Source organism: Pseudophryne corroboree, chromosome 2 (genome assembly GCF_028390025.1).
Source record: "Pseudophryne corroboree isolate aPseCor3 chromosome 2, aPseCor3.hap2, whole genome shotgun sequence".
Taxonomy (NCBI): domain Eukaryota; kingdom Metazoa; phylum Chordata; class Amphibia; order Anura; family Myobatrachidae; genus Pseudophryne; species Pseudophryne corroboree.
The window spans coordinates 987,429,619-987,452,659 of NC_086445.1; the positions used below are offsets into that span (position 1 = coordinate 987,429,619).

The 23,041-nt window shown below is 46.6% G+C and overlaps 1 protein-coding gene across 11 annotated transcripts in view; it reads left to right on the forward strand.

The window, feature by feature from the left end:
• The window catches only part of TIAM1 (TIAM Rac1 associated GEF 1), a 482,294-nt gene that overhangs the window by 404,536 nt on the left and 54,717 nt on the right, over window positions 1–23,041 (forward strand). For all 11 annotated transcript variants that reach the window (XM_063956411.1, XM_063956412.1, XM_063956407.1 and 8 more), the window contains one exon: window positions 1,127–1,339. In XM_063956411.1, the coding sequence (XP_063812481.1) occupies window positions 1,127–1,339 (213 nt within the window). The remainder of the gene's footprint in view (window positions 1–1,126; window positions 1,340–23,041) is intronic.

Genomic DNA, 23,041 nt, shown 5'->3' on the forward strand with positions numbered 1-23,041 from the left:
AAAACTGCTAGCGAGCGATCGGAATGACCACCATAGAGCATTACCACATACCCAGCTTACAGAGGGAGAGAAGTGGCACTGTGCAAGGGGCCAGTCAGTAATGTGCATTTCTATGCACCTTTTTAGGGGCAGATGTATTAAGCCTGGAGATGTGATAAAGCAGTGATAAGTAGAAGGTGATAATGCACCAGCCAATCACCTCCTAACTGTCAATTTACATATTGGAGCTGATTGGCTGGTGCGTTATCACCTTGCACTTATCACTGCTTTATCACTTCTCCAGGCTTAATACATCTGCCCCTTATTAGTGTTTTGTGCTGGTAGCCAGAAAGATCTGCGGCCTCCCCCTGGTTTAGCACGGCCTGATTGCGCCACTGATAAGCCAGCGTTATTGTATAGCAGTTCTCGAGTATCCACCTGTGTGTCAGGCAACCCTTACAGCATAGGTTCTCAAACTCGGTCCTCAGGACCCCACACAGTGCATGTTTTGCAGGTAACCCAGCAGGTGCACAGGTGTATTAATTGCTCACTGACACATTTTAAAGGTCTACAGGTGGAGCTAATTATTTCACTTGTGATTTTGTGAGGAGACCTGCAAAACATGCACTGTGTGGGGTCCTGAGGACCGAGTTTGAGAACCTGTGCCTTAAGGCCCGTACACACTGGTCGATATATCGGCCGTTCTCTTGAACGGCCGATACATCGCGGGACCGTCGGCCAGTGTGTACGGGCGATACGTCTGTGAACTCCGTCGTTCACAGACGTATTGCGTCGGCCGCGCAGCACAGCCGACAGCCAATATATCTAACGATATATTGGCCCGTCGCTGTGTGTGTACGGGGCGGTCGTCCGACCGCCCGTACACATGCTGCGGCGGCCGGCGGTGATTGACAGGTGAACTGGGCGGGCGCGAGCGCCCGCCCAGTTCATGACGTCAGTCCCCCGACGGATCGGGCTGTGTGTATGCACAGCACACTGCCCGATCCGTACATAGATATATCTGCAGATCAATTGATCTGCAGATATATCTAATAGTGTGTACCCACCTTTACAGTATATGCGTGTTGTGAGTAACCTCTCAGGCTTATATTACTAGTCTGACAATGTCATTCTCTGCCCATTTCAGGTCTGAAAATAGGAGATGAGATCATGGAAATTAACTCCGCCACAGCCCGGGATCTGAATTCTGCCATGTTGAAACATGTTCTGGCCAAGTCCTTACTGTGCCTTACCGTCCGCACCTGCCCGGATTTGGAGGAGAAGCAGGCTCTGAGAGGCGCCCCACCACGGAGATCAGAGGCGGATTGCAGTGATTTCAATCTCTTCTCCAGCAGCCGCGGTACGTTCTATTCATTATCATATCGCCCGGGAGGCTTTTCTAAGCCGAAGGCGCCAGGTGTGCAATTACCGGGAATGTACTACCCACCTATAAATACAGCCAACACAGGCACGTGTCAGGCACTGAGTGATCATGTGCTAATTCTTGGCATAAAAAATGAATTGGTATAAATAAATTAATTGCTGATATTTTTAGCAAGTTTCTGGAATTATAGCAGCATGCGCTATATAGTGCACTGTATCCCAGCTTCTGCTGCAGCGCACCGGTCCGTGTACTAACAACACATCATCTGGATCACTGAGTACGCTTAAGTCCATCCAGTATTCAGCATTGACTTCTCAAGAAGTCCAAGTTTCCACATTTAAAAGAGATGCGATCAATTTACCGACATTTAAAATACCATCACGGTCAAAATACTGACATTTAAAATGTTGACAGGTCAAAAAGTCGACATGAGTTTTTCATGATTTTTTTCATTGAAATCGACTTGTTCATTCTTTACCATCTCAGTGGACTTGGAAAGGGAATATAACAGTGTGCTGAGCACAGCGAGCCACCGTGCCCGAAGCATGGCGAGCGCAGCGGTACACTTATACAGTGTCCACAATCGACTTACGTACACACCAAAAAAAAAAAACGATTAAAAACTTGTCTACTTTTTCATCTGTCAACATTTCAAATGTCGGTATTTTGACCTCGTCTGTATTTTAAATGTCTGTATTCTGACCTTGTCGGGATTTTAAATGTTGGTTATCTCTTCTTGTATGCACATCTCCACTGCAGATTTGTATGAAAACTAATATTAAGATGTAGGTTGTTTTATATTCAGTTGGCCTCAAGGCACTGTTTATTTGTAGTATACAATATGCAGGAAGAAGCCTATATATGAGTTTCAGAATACAGTGTAGATAGTGGAACGTTGTGTATTAGGACAAGTACTGGTGCGTTAACCCTAAGACTGAGTAAACAGATAAATCTTGAGGTTGTTTATAAAGCGGACTGTCTGTCGGTGCAAGAGCCGAAAAATGTAATCGCTGATTCTCTGCATGCAGTATGTGAGATATTTTCAGCATAGTTATTGGGGAGAGAAGGGGGCAAGCGGGAGTCTAGGGAAGCAGAAGCTGCTTCGGGGATCGAGGACTGAATAAGCCAATCTTTTAATGCACCATCTTACAGGTAACCAGTGTAGGGAACAGAGAACAGGTTGCTGCAGGAATGGACCTGGTTAGATAGCAGACTGGTCGCGGTACCTCCTAAAGGCCTGATTTATCAATGAGTTTTATCATACGCATCGAGTTTTAAAACTCGTTCCATATGATTGGTGCTCCAGCCAATCAGCTCCTGTCATGTGTTTGAAAAATTACAGTTGAGACCCTGATTGGCTGGATCTCCATTTATCTATCATACGCAATGAGTTTTAAAACTCTTTGTGTATGATAAAACTTGTTAAATCAGCCCCTAAATAGCTTTGTATAGAATATCAAAAGGGCGGAACTTTCTACCGTATCTGTGCACATTAAGGTCATGCCTCAAAACCACCTCACATTCTGCTGGACAGGCCTATCATTATGGAGTTTGTCCCGATTTTCTGCTGGACAGGCCTATCATTATGGAGTTTGTCCCGATTTGACAGAGGTTGTTATGTATTCCCCTGTGATCGGGTTGCCACACCCACTCTAACATGGACACGCCCCCAATGTTTTATTAACATTGAAACAGGCAGGGCAGAAGCCCGAGTGACACACTTGCAGTCTCCTAGCTATCCATCTAAATTATTTCTTCCCAGAGATGATGACTTTAATAAATACCGTTTGTTGTGTAATGAGGATAGAATACACCAATAACTTTTTTTAGTTTTTATTTTAATCTAGCTAAACTGTATTGTAAAGTCAGGAAAGAAATAAGCGGTGTCCTTTATCCGTACGCTATTTAGGTGCAGTTGGCATGTATGTGCATATCTCTGAAAGTTCCTTTATACAGCGGATGGAAAGTAGTGGTAATCTGGTAGGCAGTACATCTCTAAATGGTTTTTAGTAATTAGAAAGAATTGTACAATAACTGTTGCCACGGTAATGTTGGTGTTTAACTACCTGTGGCTTCTGTCAAGATTTCATATTTACATTCTTACAAATACAAGAAACAAAATTAATTTGTTGCCTCACTGAAACCGTCCTGGTAGAGTAATCATGTAACCTTTCATTACAGAGTGTGGGCGAAACTCTCTATACACAAACAGCACTTCTATGTAATAAAGTCATCTTCTCTGTACATTTTTCTGCACCATGAGTGGAGCAGGGACAAGGGGAAGGGTGGCGGTGGCGGCTGATCTGCAGATTCGTAGCAAGAAATCTGCTGCCGGAATAATACCCCTTTTCATACCGCCAGTAATGTCCCGGGTTATTGTACGTGGACGCTCAGCAGCCCGGAACATTGTGCAGTCTGAAAGGGCCAGTTAAAATAACCTGCGTCCAGCGACACGGCATTTCAGCTCCAGTAGCGACCAAGGTGGAACACTGCTTCAACCCGGGTCTCTGTGCAGTGTGGACGGGTAACCCGGGTCAATGGGACCTTTTTCACACTACAGGAAGAGCCGGCGCCTGGAGATGTCATCGCCAAGCACCGCCTCCACACGTGACATGGTGACGTCAATGCCAGTCTGAAAGGGGTCTCAGCTGGGTACCACTTAGGAAGGACCCATGTACAAATCCTGGGTGCGACCCGGCAAATGCGGTCTGAAAGGGGTATAACTCTGAAAGGATCAAGATGTTTTTTATTTTACTTACATGCCATTGCACTATAGAAACATAGAATGTGACGGCAAATAAGAACCACTTGGCCCATCTAGTCTGCCCCTTTTTACTTTTATCCTTTAGGTAATCTCAACCCTTTTTGATCCTTTAGTTCTTTTGTAAGGATATTTATATGCCTATCCCAAGCATGTTTAAATTGCTCTAATGTCTTAGCCTCTACCACCTCTGATGGGAGGCTATTCCACTTATCCACTACCTTTTTTGTGCAGTCATTTTTCCTTAAATTTCCTCTGAATCTACAGTACCTCCTTCCAGTCTCAGTGTATGTCCTCATGTTCTAAATACTTCCCTTCCTTTGAAGAATGTTTCCCTACTGTATTTTATTAAAACCGTTGATATATTTAAAAGGTTCTATCCTGTTTCCACTTTCCCTTCTCTGCTCCAAACTATGCATGTTAAGATCCTTCAGTCTTTCCGGGTAAGTTTTGTGATGTAGGACATGCACCATTTCAGTTGCCCTTCTTTGTACGCTCTCTAATGTACATTATTTAAATCTATTTGGAGATATGGTCTCCGGAACTGGACACAGTATTCCAGATGAGGTCTATACAATGGCATTATTAATTTTTGTTTAATGCTGCTGATTTCTCTCCCTATGTATCCAAGCATCTGACCTGCCTTTCTCATAAGTCTCTTGATATAGTGACTCCTAGATCCCTTTCCTCTGCAGTAGTTTCCATTATAGTACCCTTGATACTACATTTAGCTTTTGGGTTTTTGAGACCCCAGTGCATGATTTTTCATTATTCTTTTTCGGGGTCCATGGTCTCCACAGGGTTAACCTTGAACTGTAGTTGCCACGTTCTTGACCATTTCTCAAGTCTGCCTAGATTCTCAGTCATTTGTTTTACACCTCCTGGTGTGTCTACCTTGTTGCATATGTTTGTGTCATCTGCAAAAAGGCATACTTTCCTTTCAATAACATTTGCAGTGTCACCAACAAAGATATTAAAGAGCACTGGTCCAAGTACAGATCCCTGGGGTACCCCACTGGTAACATTTCCCTCCATAGATTGCACTCCATGTACTAGAACTGTCTGTTTCCGGTCCTGCAACCAGGTTCCTATCCATTTGACTGTTTTATGATCCAATCCCACGCTTTCGAGTTTATTTATCAGTCTGCGATGTGGATCAGTGTCAAATGTCTTACTAAGTCTTGATATTCTACTGTACATCTTTGGCCCCCTCTTGAACTATTATTTTAGTCAGTCAAAAAAATCTATAAGATTTGTTTGCCATAGTCTCCCCTCAGTAAATCCACACTGTTTGAGATCCTGTAAGTTTGTTTGATTTAAGATATTCCACAACTCTTTGTTTTAATACATTAATCCATTACTTTCCCCATACCTCCCACCATCTGGAGATAGGAAGGAAGGACTCCCTGTCACAGCGAAACCAAGCTTGTCCGAAAAGGGGCGTGGCCTATAGAAAAGGGGGCATGGATTTGCAGGAGTGCCACCCTCGTTAGCCACGCCCCCACTTTCCGTCACTATGGTGGCATGGCCAGCTCTCTGTGAACTGCTGGCATACCCCCAGACTCTGTCTCCCATGAATAGACGCAGTGTACATGCACACAGCGTCTATTCATTGCTGCTCAGTGACTGACAGCCTCCCAACTCCCACACCGAAGGACACTTAGGCCCGCGGGTAGGACAGCTGGACTGTACCACAAAAATCGGGACAGTTGGGAGGTATGCTTTTCCTACTACTGATGTAATGCTCACTGATCTGTAGTTACTTGCTTCTTCCTTGCTTCCACTTTTGTGCAGTGGAACTACAGTACATTCACACTTTTCCAGTCCTCTGGAATTGCACCTGTAGCTAGTGTTAATGGTGTCACCAGCACATCTTTAAGCTCATTTAGTATCCTTTGATGTATCCCCTGGCCCCATTGATTTATCCACTTTCAGTTTTGAGAGTTCTGTCAGGACCTTCCCCTCTGTAAACGTACTTTCATCTACCTTATTTTTATGAATCCCTTGCAACTTTACTGTGGCCCCATCCCTTCTCTTTCTGTAGTGAATGCTGAGCAAAAATAATTATTTAAATGATTTGCTATTGCCTCGTCTCCCTCCACCAAATTCTCACTCTGTCTTAATTCTTATTATTCCTCCATTTGATTTTATCCTATATTATGTTAGTATACTAAGCCCTGTTCTAAGTCACTGACTTGACAGTGACTGCAGCTATACTTGGCTTACACTACATGCTGTGGATACGTTTACACAGAAGTAGGGCTGCCTTCTCTAGAAACACTCCAGCAGTAATGGAACCCACATCTACCAGCATGCTTTTTTGGTTCCCAGTCTTCTATGGATAAAAGATGGTCTGATTATTACCTAGACATAGAGCGGACGGGGATGATAAGCATGAATACAAGGAAGTCATGGTGACCATTAATTCTAGAAGAAAAATTGGGTGGATGGGGGGGGGGGGGGGGGGGGGATCTGTTTGATCCTCCATTGCCTACAGTTTTGCAAGTCTCACCCCTCTGGCACAGATAGTTGCTGTCACACAGCGTTCAAAGAAGTTGTGTTTTTCCTGTGCGTCGTAAAAATGCTTAGTTCAAAAGTAGAGCAACGTGTTAACTTAAAAGTTTTTGTTAAATTGAACAAAACTCGCATTGAATCTGTCCGCATGCTAACCGAAGCTTAAGGGGGAGATTGTATGTGACACAGCATCCAAATGATGGCAGAAGTGGTAAACATCGACAAAGGAACTGTTAGGCAAGTTTTGCATCAAGATCTTAATATGACAAAAGTTTGTGCTAAGATGGTTCCATGGCTTCTCACTGCCTGGCAGAAAAAAACAGAAAGCAAATTTGTACAGAGATTTTGGAACAAATTTGAGCGGATTGGCATTTTTTAGATAACTTTATGACCTGTGATGAAACATGGATCTTCCCGTACAATCCTGAGACAAAACGCCAGTCCATGCACTGGAAAACAACATCATCACCAAGAATGAAGAAAGCACGTCAAAGCAAATTCAAAGCCATGTTAATTGTTTTCTTCGATAGCAAGGGTGTTATTTTGGCAGACTGGGCACCAGAAAGCGCAACAGTATTCAACATTACTACAAAAATGTTCTAGCAATTCTGCGGTAAAGAATCGGAAGAAAAAGGCCAGAGTTGTGGATAAATGGTTTCATCCTCCATCAGGACAACGCACCAGCCCACACAGCTCTCTCTGTGAAGCAGTTTTTGGCCAAGAAACAGATTGCGGTGCTAGGATACCCTCCATACTCACCAGATCTAACACCATGTGACTTCCTTCTTTTCCCTGAAGTCAAATCTCTACTCAAGGGAACCCATTTTGCATCAGATACTGAAAACTGCAGAGCTGTTGAGACAACTGACAGATACAAGAAACAAGGCCACGCGACTCAACTATGCATGAAAACATAGGGACTGGGGTGCAGAAAAATGGCAGCAGGTGCTCTGGACTGATGAGTCAAAATTTGAAATATTTAGCTGTAACAGAAGGCAGTTTGTTTGCCGAAGGGCTGGAGAGTGGTACAATAATGGGTGTCTGCAGGCAGCACATAAGCATGGTGGAGGTTTCTTGCAAGTTTGGGCCTGCATTTCAGAAAAGGAGTTGGGGATTTGGTCAATGGTGTTCTCAATGCTGAGAAATACAGGCAAGTCCTTATCCACCAAGCAAAATACCATCAGGCAGGCATCTGATTGTCTCCAAAATTATTCTGCAGCAGGACAACGACCCCAAACATACAGCCAATGTCATTACGAACTATCTTCAGCGTAAGAACAACAAGGAGTCTTGGAAGGGATGATATTGCCCCCAGAGAGCCCTGATCATTGAGTCTGTCTGTGATTTACAGGCCTGATTCAGGTCATACTTGCCTACACTCCTTAGAATGACTGGGAGGCTCTCAAAAATCGTGTGCCACTACCGGTCCCCCCCGGAAAGGTGGGCAAGTCTCTCAAAACTGTGGAGCCCCCCCCCCGCAACCACCCTCGGCCACCCACTTACAGAACACAAGTGGGCAGTCCGAGAGGACTAGATGATGGGATTTGTGCGGAATCGCGTTATCATAGGCTTGCCCCCCCAATGCCTGTTATATGTGTGTGTGTGTATATATATGTATGCATATATATATTTCTCTGACGTCCTAGTGGATGCTGGGACTCCGTAAGGACCATGGGGAATAGCGGCTCCGCAGGAGACAGGGCACAAAATAAAAGCTTAAGGATCAGGTGGTGTGCACTGGCTCCTCCCCCTATGACCCTCCTCCAAGCCTCAGTTAGATTTTTGTGCCCGGCCGAGAAGGGTGCAATCTAGGTGGCTCTCCTGAGCTGCTTAGAATAAAAGTTTAGTTTAGGTTTTTTTTTTTATTTTCAGTGAGTCCTGCTGGCAACAGGCTCACTGCATCGTGGGACTAAGGGGAGAAGAAGCGAACTCACCTGCGTGCAGAGTGGATTGGGCTTCTTAGGCTACTGGACATTAGCTCCAGAGGGACGATCACAGGTACAGCCTGGATGGGTCACCGGAGCCGCGCCGCCGTCCCCCTTACAGAGCCAGAAGAGACGAAGAGGTCCGGTGAAATCGGCGGCAGAAGACATCCTGTCTTCAGACTAAGGTAGCGCACAGCACCGCAGCTGTGCGCCATTGCTCTCAGCACACTTCACACTCCGGTCACTGAGGGTGCAGGGCGCTGGGGGGGAGCGCCCTGAGACGCAATATAACAGTATATACCTTAGGTGGCAAAAAGAATACATCACATATAGCTCCTTGGCTATATGGATGTATTTTAACCCCTGCCATTTTTACACAAAAAAGCGGGAGATAAGGACGTCGTGAAGGGGCGGAGCCTATCTCCTCAGCACACAAGCGCCATTTTCCCTCACAGCTCCGCTGGAAGGACGGCTCCCTGACTCTCCCCTGCAGTCCTGCTTCAGAATCGGGGTAAAAAAGAGAAGGGGGGGCATTTTTGGCAGCAAATAACGATAATAACAGCAGCTATAAGGGAATAACACTTATATAAGGTTATCCCTGTATATATATAGCGCTGGGTGTGTGCTGGCAGACTCTCCCTCTGTCTCTCCAAAGGGCTAAGTGGGGTCCTGTCCTCTATCAGAGCATTCCCGGTGTGTGTGCTGTGTGTCGGTACGCGTGTGTCGACATGTATGAGGAGGAAAATGATGTGGAGGCGGAGCAGTTGCCTGTGTTGGTGATGTCACCCCCTAGGGAGTCGACACCTGACTGGATGATTGTATTTAAACAATTAAGTGATAATGTCAGCAATTTGCAAAAAACTGTTGACGACATGAGACAGCCGGCAAATCAATTAGTGCCTGTCCAGGCGTCTCAGACACCGTCAGGGGCGCTAAAACGCCCGTTACCTCAGTGGGTCGACACAGACCCTGACACAGATACTGAGTCTAGTGTCGACGGTGACGAGACAAACGTAATGTCCAGTAGGGCCACACGTTACATGATCACGGCAATGAAAGAGGCATTGAACCTTTCTGACACTACAAGTACCACAAAGAAGGGTATTATGTGGGGTGTGAAAAAACTACCAATAGTTTTTCCTGAGTCAGAGGAAATAAATGAGGTGTGTGATAAAGCGTGGGTTTCCCCCGATAAAAAAACAGCTAATTTCTAATAAATTATTAGCATTATATCCCTTCCCGCCAGAGGTTAGGGCGCGTTGGGAAACACCCCCTAGGGTAGATAAGGCGCTCACACGTTTATCTAAACAAGTAGCGTTACCGTCTCCAGATACGGCCACCCTCAAAGAACCAGCAGATAGAAGGCTGGAAAATATTCTTAAAAGTATATACACACATACTGGTGTTATACTGCGGCCAGCAATCGCCTCAGCCTGGATGTGCAGTGCTGGAGTCGCATGGTCGGATTCCCTGACTGAGAATATTGATACCCTGGATAGGGACAATATTTTGTTAACTATAGAACATTTAAAGGATGCATTGCTATATATGCGTGATGCACAGAGGGATATTTGCACCCTGGCATCAAGAGTAAGTGCTATGTCCATCTCTGCCAGAAGAGCGTTATGGACGCGACAGTGGTCAGGGGATGCGGATTCCAAACGGCACATGGAAGTATTGCCGTATAAAGGGGAGGAGTTATTTGGGGCTGGTCTATCGGACCTGGTGGCCACGGCAACGGCTGGGAAATCCACCTTTTTACCCCAGGTCACTTCACATCAGCAGAAAAAGACACCGTCTTTTCAAACTCAGTCCTTTCGTTCCCATAAGTACAAGCGAGCAAAAGGCCACTCCTTTCTGCCCCGGGGCAGAGGAAGAGGAAAAAGACTGCACCGTGCAGCCGCTTCCCAGGAGCAGAAGCCCTCCCCTGCTTCTGCCAAGTCTTCAGCATGACGCTGGGGCTTTACAAGCAGACTCAGATATGGTGGGGGCCCGTCTCAAGAATTTCAACGCGCAGTGGGCTCACTCGCAAGTGGATCCCTGGATTCTACAGGTAGTATCGCAGGGGTACAAACTGGAATTCGAGGCGTTTCCCCCTCGTCGGTTCCTGAAGTCTGCTTTACCAAAGTCTCCCGACAGGGAGGCAGTTTTGGAAGCCATTCACAAGCTGTATTCCCAGCAGGTGATAATCAAGGTACCCCTCCTGCAACAAGGAAAGGGGTATTATTCCACGCTGTTTGTGGTACCGAAGCCGGACGGCTCGGTGAGACCAATTTTAAATCTGAAATCCTTGAACACTTACATAAAAAGGTTCAAATTCAAGATGGAGTCACTCAGAGCAGTGATAGCGAACCTGGAAGAAGGGGACTATATGGTGTCTCTGGACATCAAAGATGCTTATCTCCACGTCCCAATATACCCTTCTCACCAAGGGTACCTCAGGTTTGTAGTACAAAACTGTCATTATCAGTTTCAGACGCTGCCGTTTGGATTGTCCACGGCACCTCGGGTCTTTACCAAGGTAATGGCCGAAATGATGATTCTTCTACGAAGAAAAGGCATTTTAATTATCCCTTACTTGGACGATCTCCTGATAAGGGCAAGATCCAGGGAACAGTTAGAAGTCGGAGTAGCACTATCTCAGGTAGTGTTAAGTCAGCACGGGTGGATTCTAAATATTCCAAAATCGCAGCTGATTCCAACGACACGTCTACTGTTCCTAGGAATGATTCTGGACACAGTCCAGAAGAAGGTGTTTCTCCCGGAGGAGAAGGCCAGGGAGTTATCCGAGCTAGTCAGGAACCTCCTAAAACCAGGCCAGGTCTCAGTGCATCAGTGCACGAGGGTCCTGGGAAAAATGGTGGCTTCCTACGAAGCGATTCCATTCGGAAGATTCCATGCAAGAACGTTTCCGTGGGATCTACTGGACAAATGGTCCGGATCGCATCTGCAGATGCATCAGCGGATAACCCTGTCGCCAAGGACAAGGGTGTCTCTCCTGTGGTGGCTGCAGAGTGCTCATCTACTAGAGGGCCGCAGATTTGGCATTCAGGATTGGATCCTGGTAACCACGGATGCCAGCCTGAGAGGCTGGGGAGCAGTCACACAGGGAAGGAATTTCCAGGGCTTGTGGTCAAGCATGGAAACATCTCTTCATATAAACATTCTGGAACTAAGGGCCATTTACAATGCCCTAAGTCAAGCAAAACCTCTGCTTCAGGGTCAGGCGGTGTTGATCCAATCGGACAACATCACGTCAGTCGCCCACGTAAACAGACAGGGCGGCACGAGAAGCAGGAGGGCAATGGCAGAAGCTGCAAGGATTCTTCGCTGGGCGGAAAATCATGTGATAGCACTGTCAGCAGTGTTCATTCCGGGAGTGGACAACTGGGAAGCAGATTTCCTCAGCAGACACGACCTTCACCCGGGAGAGTGGGGACTTCACCCAGAAGTCTTCCACCTGATTGTAAACCGTTGGGAAAAACCAAAGGTGGACATGATGGCGTCACGTCTAAACAAAAAACTGGACAGATATTGCGCCAGGTCAAGGGACCCTCAGGCAATAGCAGTGGACGCTCTGGTAACGCCGTGGGTGTACCAGTCAGTGTATGTGTTCCCTCCTCTGCCTCTCATACCAAAAGTACTGAGAATCATAAGAAGGAGAGGAGTAAGAACTATACTCGTGGTTCCGGATTGGCCAAGAAGGACTTGGTACCCGGAACTTCAAGAGATGCTCACGGACGAACCGTGGCCTCTACCTCTAAGAAAGGACCTGCTACTGCAGGGGCCTTGTCTGTTCCAAGACTTACCGCGGCTGCGTTTGACGGCATGGCGGTTGAACGCCGGATCCTGAGGGAAAAAGGCATTCCAGAAGAAGTCATCCCTACTCTGGTCAAAGCCAGGAAGGACGTAACCGCAAAACATTATCACCGCATTTGGCGTAAATATGTTGCGTGGTGTGAGGCCAAGAAGGCCCCTACAGAGGAATTTCAACTGGGTCGTTTCCTTCATTTCCTGCAAACAGGACTGTCTATGGGCCTAAAATTAGGGTCCATTAAGGTTCAAATTTCGGCCCTGTCGATTTTCTTCCAGAAAGAACTGGCTTCAGTACCTGAAGTTCAGACATTTGTAAAAGGGGTGCTGCACATACAGCCTCCTTTTGTGCCTCCAGTGGCACCTTGGGATCTCAATGTTGTGTTGAGTTTTCTAAAGTCACATTGGTTTGAACCACTTTCCACTGTGGACTTAAAATATCTCGCATGGAAGGTGTCGATGCTGTTAGCCTTGGCTTCAGCCAGGCGTGTGTCAGAATTGGCGGCTTTATCATATAAAAGCCCTTACTTAATTTCTCTATCGTCCTAGTGGATGCTGGGGTTCCTGAAAGGACCATGGGGAATAGCGGCTCCGCAGGAGACAGGGCACAAAAAGTAAAGCTTTTCCAGATCAGGTGGTGTGCACTGGCTCCTCCCCCTATGACCCTCCTCCAGACTCCAGTTAGATTTTTGTGCCCGGCCGAGAAGGGTGCAATTCTAGGTGGCTCTCATAAAGAGCTGCTTAGAGAAAGTTTAGCTTAGGTTTTTTATTTTACAGTGATTCCTGCTGGCAACAGGATCACTGCAACGAGGGACAGAGGGGAGAAGAAGTGAACTCACCTGCGTGCAGGATGGATTGGCTTCTTGGCTACTGGACATCAGCTCCAGAGGGACGATCACAGGTACAGCCTGGATGGTCACCGGAGCCGCGCCGCCGGCCCCCTTGCAGATGCTGAAGTAAGAAGAGGTCCAGAATCGGCGGCTGAAGACTCCTGCAGTCTTCTAAAGGTAGCGCACAGCACTGCAGCTGTGCGCCATTTTCCTCTCAGCACACTTCACACGCAGTCACTGAGGGTGCAGGGCGCTGGGGGGGGGCGCCCTGGGAGGCAAATGTAAACCTATATAAAGGCTAAAAATACCTCACATATAGCCCCCAGAGGCTATATGGAGATATTTAACCCCTGCCTGTATTCACAAAATAGCGGGAGACGAGCCCGCCGAAAAAGGGGCGGGGCCTATCTCCTCAGCACACGGCGCCATTTCCTCTCACAGCTCCGCTGGTCAGGACGGCTCCCAGGTCTCTCCCCTGCACTGCACTACAGAAACAGGGTAAAACAGAGAGGGGGGGCAAATTTAATGGCAATATCTTGATATATATAAAGCAGCTATAAGGGAGCACTTATTATAAGGCTATCCCTGTCATATATAGCGCTTTTTGGTGTGTGCTGGCAGACTCTCCCTCTGTCTCCCCAAAGGGCTAGTGGGTCCTGTCTTCGTTTAGAGCATTCCCTGTGTGTCTGCTGTGTGTCGGTACGTGTGTGTCGACATGTATGAGGACGATATTGGTGTGGAGGCGGAGCAATTGCCAAATATGGGGATGTCACCTCCTAGGGGGTCGACACCAGAATGGATGCCTTTATTTATGGAATTACGGGATAGTGTCAACACGCTAAAGCAGTCGTTTGACGACATGAGGCGGCCGGACAATCAATTAGTGCCTGTCCAGGCGCCTCAAACACCGTCAGGGGCTGTAAAACGCCCTTTGCCTCAGTCGGTCGACACAGACCCAGACACAGGCACTGATTCCAGTGGTGACGAATCAACCGTATTTTCCAGTAGGGCCACACGTTATATGATTTTGGCAATGAAGGAGGCGTTACATTTAGCTGATACTACAGGTACCACTAAACAGGGTATTATGTGGGGTGTGAAAAAACTACCTATAGTTTTTCCTGAATCAGAAGAATTAAATGACGTGTGTGATGAAGCGTGGGTTGCCCCTGATAAAAAGCTGATAATTTCAAAGAAATTATTGGCATTATACCCTTTCCCGCCAGAGGTTAGGGAGCGCTGGGAAACACCTCCTAGGGTGGACAAGGCGCTAACACGCTTATCAAAACAAGTGGCGTTACCTTCTCCTGAGACGGCCGCACTTAAAGATCCATCAGATAGGAGGATGGAAAATATCCAAAAAAGTATATACACACATGCAGGTGTTATACTACGACCAGCTATAGCGACTGCCTGGATGTGCAGTGCTGGGGTAGTTTGGTCAGAGTCCCTGATTGAAAATATTGATACCCTGGACAGGGACAATATTTTACTGTCGTTAGAACAAATAAAGGATGCATTTCTTTATATGCGTGATGCACAGAGGGATATCTGCACACTGGCATCACGGGTAAGTGCTATGTCCATTTCGGCCAGAAGAGCTTTATGGACGCGACAGTGGACAGGCGATGCGGATTCAAAACGGCATATGGAAGTTTTGCCGTATAAAGGGGAGGAGTTATTTGGAGTCGGTCTATCAGATTTGGTGGCCACGGCTACAGCCGGGAAATCCACCTTTCTACCTCAAGTCACTCCCCAACAGAAAAAGGCACCGACTTTTCAACCGCAGCCCTTTCGTTCCTTTAAAAATAAGAGAGCAAAGGGCTATTCATATCTGCCACGAGGCAGAGGTCGAGGGAAGAAACAGCAACAGGCAGCTCCTTCCCAGGAACAGAAGCCCTCCCCGGCTTCCACAAAAGCCTCAGCATGACGCTGGGGCTTCTCAAGCGGACTCGGGAACGGTGGGAGGTCGTCTCAAAAATTACAGCGCGCAGTGGGCTCACTCGCAGGTAGATCCCTGGATCCTGCAGATAATATCTCAGGGGTACAGGTTGGAATTAGAGACAGATCCACCTCGCCGTTTCCTGAAGTCTGCTTTACCAACGTCCCCTTCCGAAAGGGAGACGGTTTTGGAAGCCATTCACAAGCTGTACTCTCAGCAGGTGATAGTCAAGGTACCTCTTCTACAACAAGGGAAGGGGTATTATTCCACTCTATTTGTGGTACCGAAGCCGGATGGCTCGGTAAGGCCTATTCTAAATCTGAAGTCCTTGAACCTGTACATAAAGAAGTTCAAGTTCAAGATGGAGTCACTCAGAGCAGTGATAGCGAACCTGGAAGAAGGGGACTTTATGGTATCCTTGGACATCAAGGATGCGTATCTCCACGTTCCAATTTACCCCTCACACCAGGGGTACCTCAGGTTCGTTGTACAAAACTGTCACTATCAGTTTCAGACGCTGCCGTTTGGTTTGTCCACGGCACCTCGGGTCTTTACAAAGGTAATGGCCGAGATGATGATTCTTCTTCGAAGAAAAGGCGTATTAATTATCCCATACTTGGACGATCTCCTAATAAGGGCAAGGTCCAGAGAACAGCTAGAGATGGGATTAGCAATATCTCAAGAGGTGCTAAAGCAGCACGGATGGATTCTGAATATTCCAAAATCCAAATTAATGCCGACAACTCGTCTGCTGTTCCTAGGGATGATTCTGGACACGGTTCAGAAAAAGGTTTTTCTTCCCGAGGAAAAAGCCAAGGAGTTATCCGACCTGGTCAGGAATCTCCTAAAACCAGGAAAGGTGTCTGTACATCAATGCACGCATCTTCAGATGCACCTGCGGATAACCCTGTCTCCAAGGACAAGGGTATCTCTTCTGTGGTGGTTGCAGAGGGCTCATCTATTGGAGGGCCGCAGATTCGGCATACAGGATTGGATCCTGGTGACCACGGACGCCAGCCTGAGAGGCTGGGGAGCAGTCACACAAGGAAGAAACTTCCAGGGAGTGTGGTCGAGCCTGGAAAAGTCTCTTCACATAAACATTCTGGAACTAAGAGCAATCTACAATGCTCTAAGCCAGGCGGAACCTCTGCTTCAAGGAAGACCGGTGTTGATCCAGTCGGACAACATCACGGCAGTCGCCCATGTAAACAGACAGGGCGGCACAAGAAGCAGGAGTGCAATGGCAGAAGCTGCCAGGATCCTTCGCTGGGCGGAGAATCACGTGATAGCACTGTCAGCAGTGTTCATCCCGGGAGTGGACAACTGGGAAGCAGACTTCCTCAGCAGACACGATCTTCACCCGGGAGAGTGGGGACTTCATCCAGAAGTTTTCCACATGCTAATAAACCGTTGGGAAAGACCAATGGTGGACATGATGGCGTCTCGCCTCAACAAAAAACTGGACAGGTATTGCGCCAGGTCAAGAGATCCGCAGGCAATAGCTGTGGACGCGCTGGTAACACCTTGGGTGTACCAGTCGGTGTATGTGTTTCCTCCTCTGCCTCTCATACCAAAGGTATTGAGAATCATACGGCAAAGCGGAGTAAGAACGATACTAGTGGCTCCGGATTGGCCAAGAAGGTCTTGGTACCCGGAACTTCAAGAGATGGTCACGGACGATCCGTGGCCTCTACCTCTAAGACAGGACCTGCTTCAGCAGGGACCGTGTCTATTCCAAGACTTACCGCGGCTGCGTTTGACGGCATGGCGGTTGAACGCCAGATCCTAAAAGGAAAAGGCATTCCAGAAGAAGTCATTCCTACCTTGATTAAGGCAAGAAAGGAAGTCACCGCGAAGCATTATCACCGCATTTGGCGGAAATATGTTGCGTGGTGCGAGGATCGGAGTGCTCCGACGGAGGAATTTCAACTGGGTCGTTTCCTACATTTCCTGCAATCAGGATTGTCTATGGGTCTCAAATTGGGATCTATTAAGGTTCAAATTTCGGCCCTGTCAATATTCTTCCAAAAAGAATTGGCCTCAGTTCCTGAGGTCCAGACTTTTGTCAAAGGAGTACTGCATATACAGCCTCCTGTGGTGCCTCCGGTGGCACCGTGGGATCTAAATGTAGTTTTAGATTTCCTCAAATCCCATTGGTTTGAACCACTAAAAAATGTGGATTTGAAATATCTCACATGGAAAGTGACTATGTTACTGGCCCTGGCGTCCGCCAGGAGAGTATCTGAACTGGCGGCTTTATCTTATAAAAGCCCTTATTTAATTTTCCATTCGGATAGGGCAGAGCTGCGGACGCGTCCGCATTTTCTCCCTAAGGTGGTATCAGCGTTTCACCTGAACCAGCCTATTGTAGTGCCTGCGGCTACAAGCGACTTGGAGGACTCCAAGTTGTTGGACGTTGTCAGAGCTTTAAAAATATACATTTCAAGGACGGCTGGAGTCAGAAAATCTGACTCGCTGTTTATACTGTATGCACCCAACAAGTTGGGTGCGCCTGCTTCTAAGCAGTCGATTGCTCGTTGGATTTGTAACACAATTCAACTTGCACATTCTGTGGCAGGCCTGCCACAGCCTAAATCTGTTAAGGCCCATTCCACAAGGAAGGTGGGCTCATCTTGGGCGGCTGCCCGAGGGGTCTCGGCATTACAACTCTGCCGAGCAGCTACGTGGTCAGGGGAGAACACGTTTGTAAAATTCTACAAATTTGATACCCTGGCAAAGGAGGACCTGGAGTTCTCTCATTCGGTGCTGCAGAGTCATCCGCACTCTCCCGCCCGTTTGGGAGCTTTGGTATAATCCCCATGGTCCTTTCAGGAACCCCAGCATCCACTAGGACGATAGAGAAAATAAGAATTTACTTACCGATAATTCTATTTCTCGGAGTCCGTAGTGGATGCTGGGCGCCCATCCCAAGTGCGGATTATCTGCAATACTTGTACATAGTTATTGTTAACTAATTCGGGTTATTGTTTAGGGAGCCATCTTTCAGAGGCTCTTCTGTTATCATACTGTTAACTGGGTTTAGATCACAAGTTGTACGGTGTGATTGGTGTGGCTGGTATGAGTCTTACCCGGGATTCAAAATCCTCCCTTATTGTGTACGCTCGTCCGGGCACAGTACCTAACTGGAGTCTGGAGGAGGGTCATAGGGGGAGGAGCCAGTGCACACCACCTGATCTGGAAAAGCTTTACTTTTTGTGCCCTGTCTCCTGCGGAGCCGCTATTCCCCATGTCCTTTCAGGAACCCCAGCATCCACTACGGACTCCGAGAAATAGAATTATCGGTAAGTAAATTCTTATTTTTTCATTCTGACAGGGCGGAATTGAGGACTCGTCCTCAATTTCTACCTAAGGTGGTTTCTGCATTTCACATGAACCAACCTATTGTGGTACCTGCGGCTACCAGGGACTTAGAGGACTCTAAGTTGCTTGACGTTGTCAGGGCCTTGAAAATATATGTTTCCAGGACGGCTGGAGTCAGAAAATCTGACTCGCTGTTTATCCTGTATGCACCCAACAAGCTGGGTGCTCCTGCTTCAAAGCAGACGATTGCTCGTTGGATTTGTAGTACAATTCAGCTTGCACATTCTGTGGCAGGATTGCCACAGCCAAAATCAGTAAAAGCCCATTCCACAAGGAAAGTGGGCTCATCTTGGGCGGCTGCCCGAGGGGTCTCGGCTTTACAACTTTGCCGAGCAGCTACTTGGTCAGGGGCAAACACGTTTGCTAAATTCTACAAATTTGATACCCTGGCTGAGGAGGACCTGGAGTTCTCTCATTCGGTGCTGCAGAGTCATCCGCACTCTCCCGCCCGTTTGGGAGCTTTGGTATAATCCCCATGGTCCTTACGGAGTCCCAGCATCCACTAGGACGTCAGAGAAAATAAGATTTTACTTACCGATAAATCTATTTCTCGTAGTCCGTAGTGGATGCTGGGCGCCCATCCCTAGTGCGGATTGTCTGCAATACTTGTATATAGTTATTGTTACAAAAATTCGGGTTATTATTGTTGTGAGCCATCTTTTCAGAGGCTCCTTTGCGTTTATCATACTGTTAACTGGGTTCAGATCACGAGTTGTACGGTGTGATTGGTGTGGCTGGTATGAGTCTTACCCGGGATTCAATATCCTTCCTTATTATGTACGCTCGTCCGGGCACAGTATCCTAACTGAGGCTTGGAGGAGGGTCATAGGGGGAGGAGCCAGTGCACACCACCTGATCCTTAAGCTTTTATTTTGTGCCCTGTCTCCTGCGGAGCCGCTATTCCCCATGGTCCTTACGGAGTCCCAGCATCCACTACGGACTACGAGAAATAGATTTATCGGTAAGTAAAATCTTATTATATATATATATATATATATATATATATATATGTGTGTTTGTGTATAAATATGTATGCTTATATAGATATATGTATGTGTGTATATAGATAGTGAAACCTTTGTTTTCTGATGGCTCAATGTACACAAACATTTAATATACAAAGTTATTAAAAATATTGTATTAAATGACCTTCAGGCTGTGAGTATAAGGTGTATATGTAACATAAATGCATTCTGTGCTTAGACTTAGGTCCCATCACCATGATCTCTCATTATGGTATGCAGTTATTCCAAAATACGGAAAAATCCCATATCCAAAATACTTCTGGTCCCAAGCATTTTTATATATCTATATATTACAGTTAGCTTTTAGAATGTTGCAAGCAGACGTGTACTTACATTGGAAATTTCCAAGAAAGATGTTGCCTGTAGCCCTGACATTTGGGGAAATCACTGTTATTAGTGGTTTTTATATGTCAGCAGTAAAGGGACTATCATGTCCGTCTCCACAAGGGAAGTATAGGCTAGCCAGGGAAACAAAATTCCAACATTTCTGGTACTTATTTCTGAGAATCCTGCGGTTAATTACATAGAATTTAGGTCTGCTGCCAGTCATAGATAATGTCACAGGCTTTATGGTTTCTTGAGTTTCTCGATTCCTCATCATCACTGCAGACGATATAGTGAGCCAGCACTTTCTTACATTAAATCCCTTATATACAGTAGTAAATGCAGGATATGAGGTTCTGCTAATGACACCTCTCAGTGTTGTCACCCAGCTGTTGGACTCGGAAGCTGCCAGTGACCTGTAATTGTGCCTTACAGCAAAGCTCCTGGGGCTCTGCAGAGGAAGTGGTGAATAATAGTGAGAAGACAAGTGACAGCAGTGATCCCCAGACGTGCATAGGGCAGAGGAAATGTACAGGACCAGGGAGACGCTGCACATGTGCAATAAAAGGGCAGGAAGAGAAGTGATGTCCTAAAATAACTCTGCCCATTGAAGTCCTATGGCAGGCCTAGACTAATCTGTGTGAAAGGCACTAGCCCCAAACATTAGGAGCCAGCACTTTTGTTAGTAAATTGTATGGTGCGCAGTGTTAATTGTTAATCGATTATCTGTGTTATTAAAGACCTGCATACTGTAGGCTTCCCAGCTTTGGACCAGCACCTGTGTCCCACATATGAGTCTGTGTCCTCAATGTGCAGCGTCAGTATATCATTACTTATAGTACCCACATAGTATGCCACACAGCGCCCCCAGATAGGCACTGCCCCCAGTGTATACTAGTGTAACAACACACCAGTCTTTGGCCTAACTGTATACCCTATATGCGGGATGTAGTAGTTTTGTCGACAATCACAATGTTGACCATCAAAAGTCAACATGTCATAATGTTAACGCCTGCAAAATGTCGACAATAGAAATTTTAGGTTAGAGTTTAGCTGTAAGTTGGATATTGTCATTATGTACATGTCGGCATTATGTTATCTATGTTATGACTGGTGACAAAACATACTGAACCCATATATACAACTGGGCCACAACATGCCAGCCTGCATCCCTTTGGACTATTTCTACCAGGGCCACAATAGCTTGTACCTCATAAACCAGTCAGCGCTCTCACATTATACCAGAGAGTTCCTATAATATACCAATTAGTGCACCCACAGTATACAATGAAGTTTCCATACACATAACAGTCCGTGCACCCACAGTGTAATAGGAAGTTCCCTTACATATAACAGTCAGTGCACCCACAGTATACAAGGAAGTTCCCTTACATATAACAGTCGGTGCACCCACAGTATACAGAGAAGTTCCCTTACATAGAACAGTCAGTGCACCCACAGTATACAGGGAAGTTCCCTTACATAGAACAGTCAGTGCACCCACAGTGTAATAGGAAGTTCCCTCACATATAACAGTCAGTGCACCCACAGTATACAAGGAAGTTCCCTTACATATAACAGTCGGTGCACCCACAGTATACAGAGAAGTTCCCTTACATAGAACAGTCAGTGCACCCACAGTGTAATAGGAAGTTCCCTTCAATATAACAGTCAGTGCACCCACAGTATACAGGGAAGTTCCCTTACATATAACAGTCAGTGCACCCACAGTATACAAGGAAGTTCCCTTACATATAACAGTCAGTGCACCCACAGTATACAGGGAAGTTCCCTTACATATAACAGTCAGTGCACCCACAGTATACAAGGAAGTTCCCTTACATATAACAGTCAGTGCACCCACAGTATACAGGGAAGTTCCCTTACATAGAACAGTCAGTGCACCCACAGTGTAATAAGTTCCCTTACATATAACAGTCAGTGCACCCACAGTGTAATAGGAAGTTCCCTTACATATAACAGTCAGTGCACCCACAGTATACAAGGAAGTTCCCTTACATATAACAGTCAGTGCACCCACAGTGTAATAGGAAGTTCCCTTACATATAACAGTCAGTGCACCCACAGTATACAAGGAAGTTCCCTTACATATAAGTCAGTGCACCCACAGTATACAAGGAAGTTCCCTTACATATAATAGTCAGTGCACCCACAGTATACAAGGAAGTTCCCTTACATATAACAGTCAGTGCACCCACAGTATACAGGGAAGTTCCCTTACATATAACAGTCAGTGCACCCACAGTATACAAGGAAGTTCCCTTACACATAACAGTCAGTGCACCCACAGTATACAGGGAAGTTCCCTTACATAGAACAGTCAGTGCACCCACAGTGTAATAAGTTCCCTTACATATAACAGTTAGTGCACCCACAGTGTAATAGGAAGTTCCCTTACATATAACAGTCAGTGCACTCAGTGTAAGAGGAAGTGCCCTTACATACATCAGTCAGTGCACCAGTAAGCTCCCTTACATTTACCAGACATTGCACCCACAGTACACCATGAAGAGCCCTGACATATACTAGCCAATATGGCAGCTGATTGGTTGCCGTGGCACACTTCTTCACTCTTCTCACTGCTTCATACATCTACCCCATTGACTGTTGTGGTCCCTGCACTCAGTTCACGTGATGCCTCCATCATGTAACCAGCAGATGCTCAGAGGTTGCTGGTATGCTCACATGGCATAGTGACATCGAGGACCATTAATCCGCATGGACTGCTGCAGCCTGCTAGCTTTTTGTCTGTGCTGCCAGTGGCTAGGACAGTGGTTCCCAAACTTTTTTGAATTACGGCGCCCTAGAGTATCAGAATATTTCTCTGACGTCCTAGTGGATGCTGGGACTCCGTAAGGACCATGGGGAATAGCGGCTCCGCAGGAGACAGGGCACAAGAATAAAAGCTTTAGGATCAGGTGGTGTGCACTGGCTCCTCCCCCTATGACCCTCCTTCAAGCCTCAGTTAGATTTTTGTGCCCGAGCGAGAAGGGTGCAGGCTAGGTGGCTCTCCTGAGCTGCTTAGAATAAAAGTGTATTTTAGGTTTTTTATTTTCAGTGAGTCCTGCTGGCAACAGGCTCACTGCATCGTGGGACTAAGGGGAGAAGAAACGGACTCACCTGCGTGCAGAGTGGATTGGGT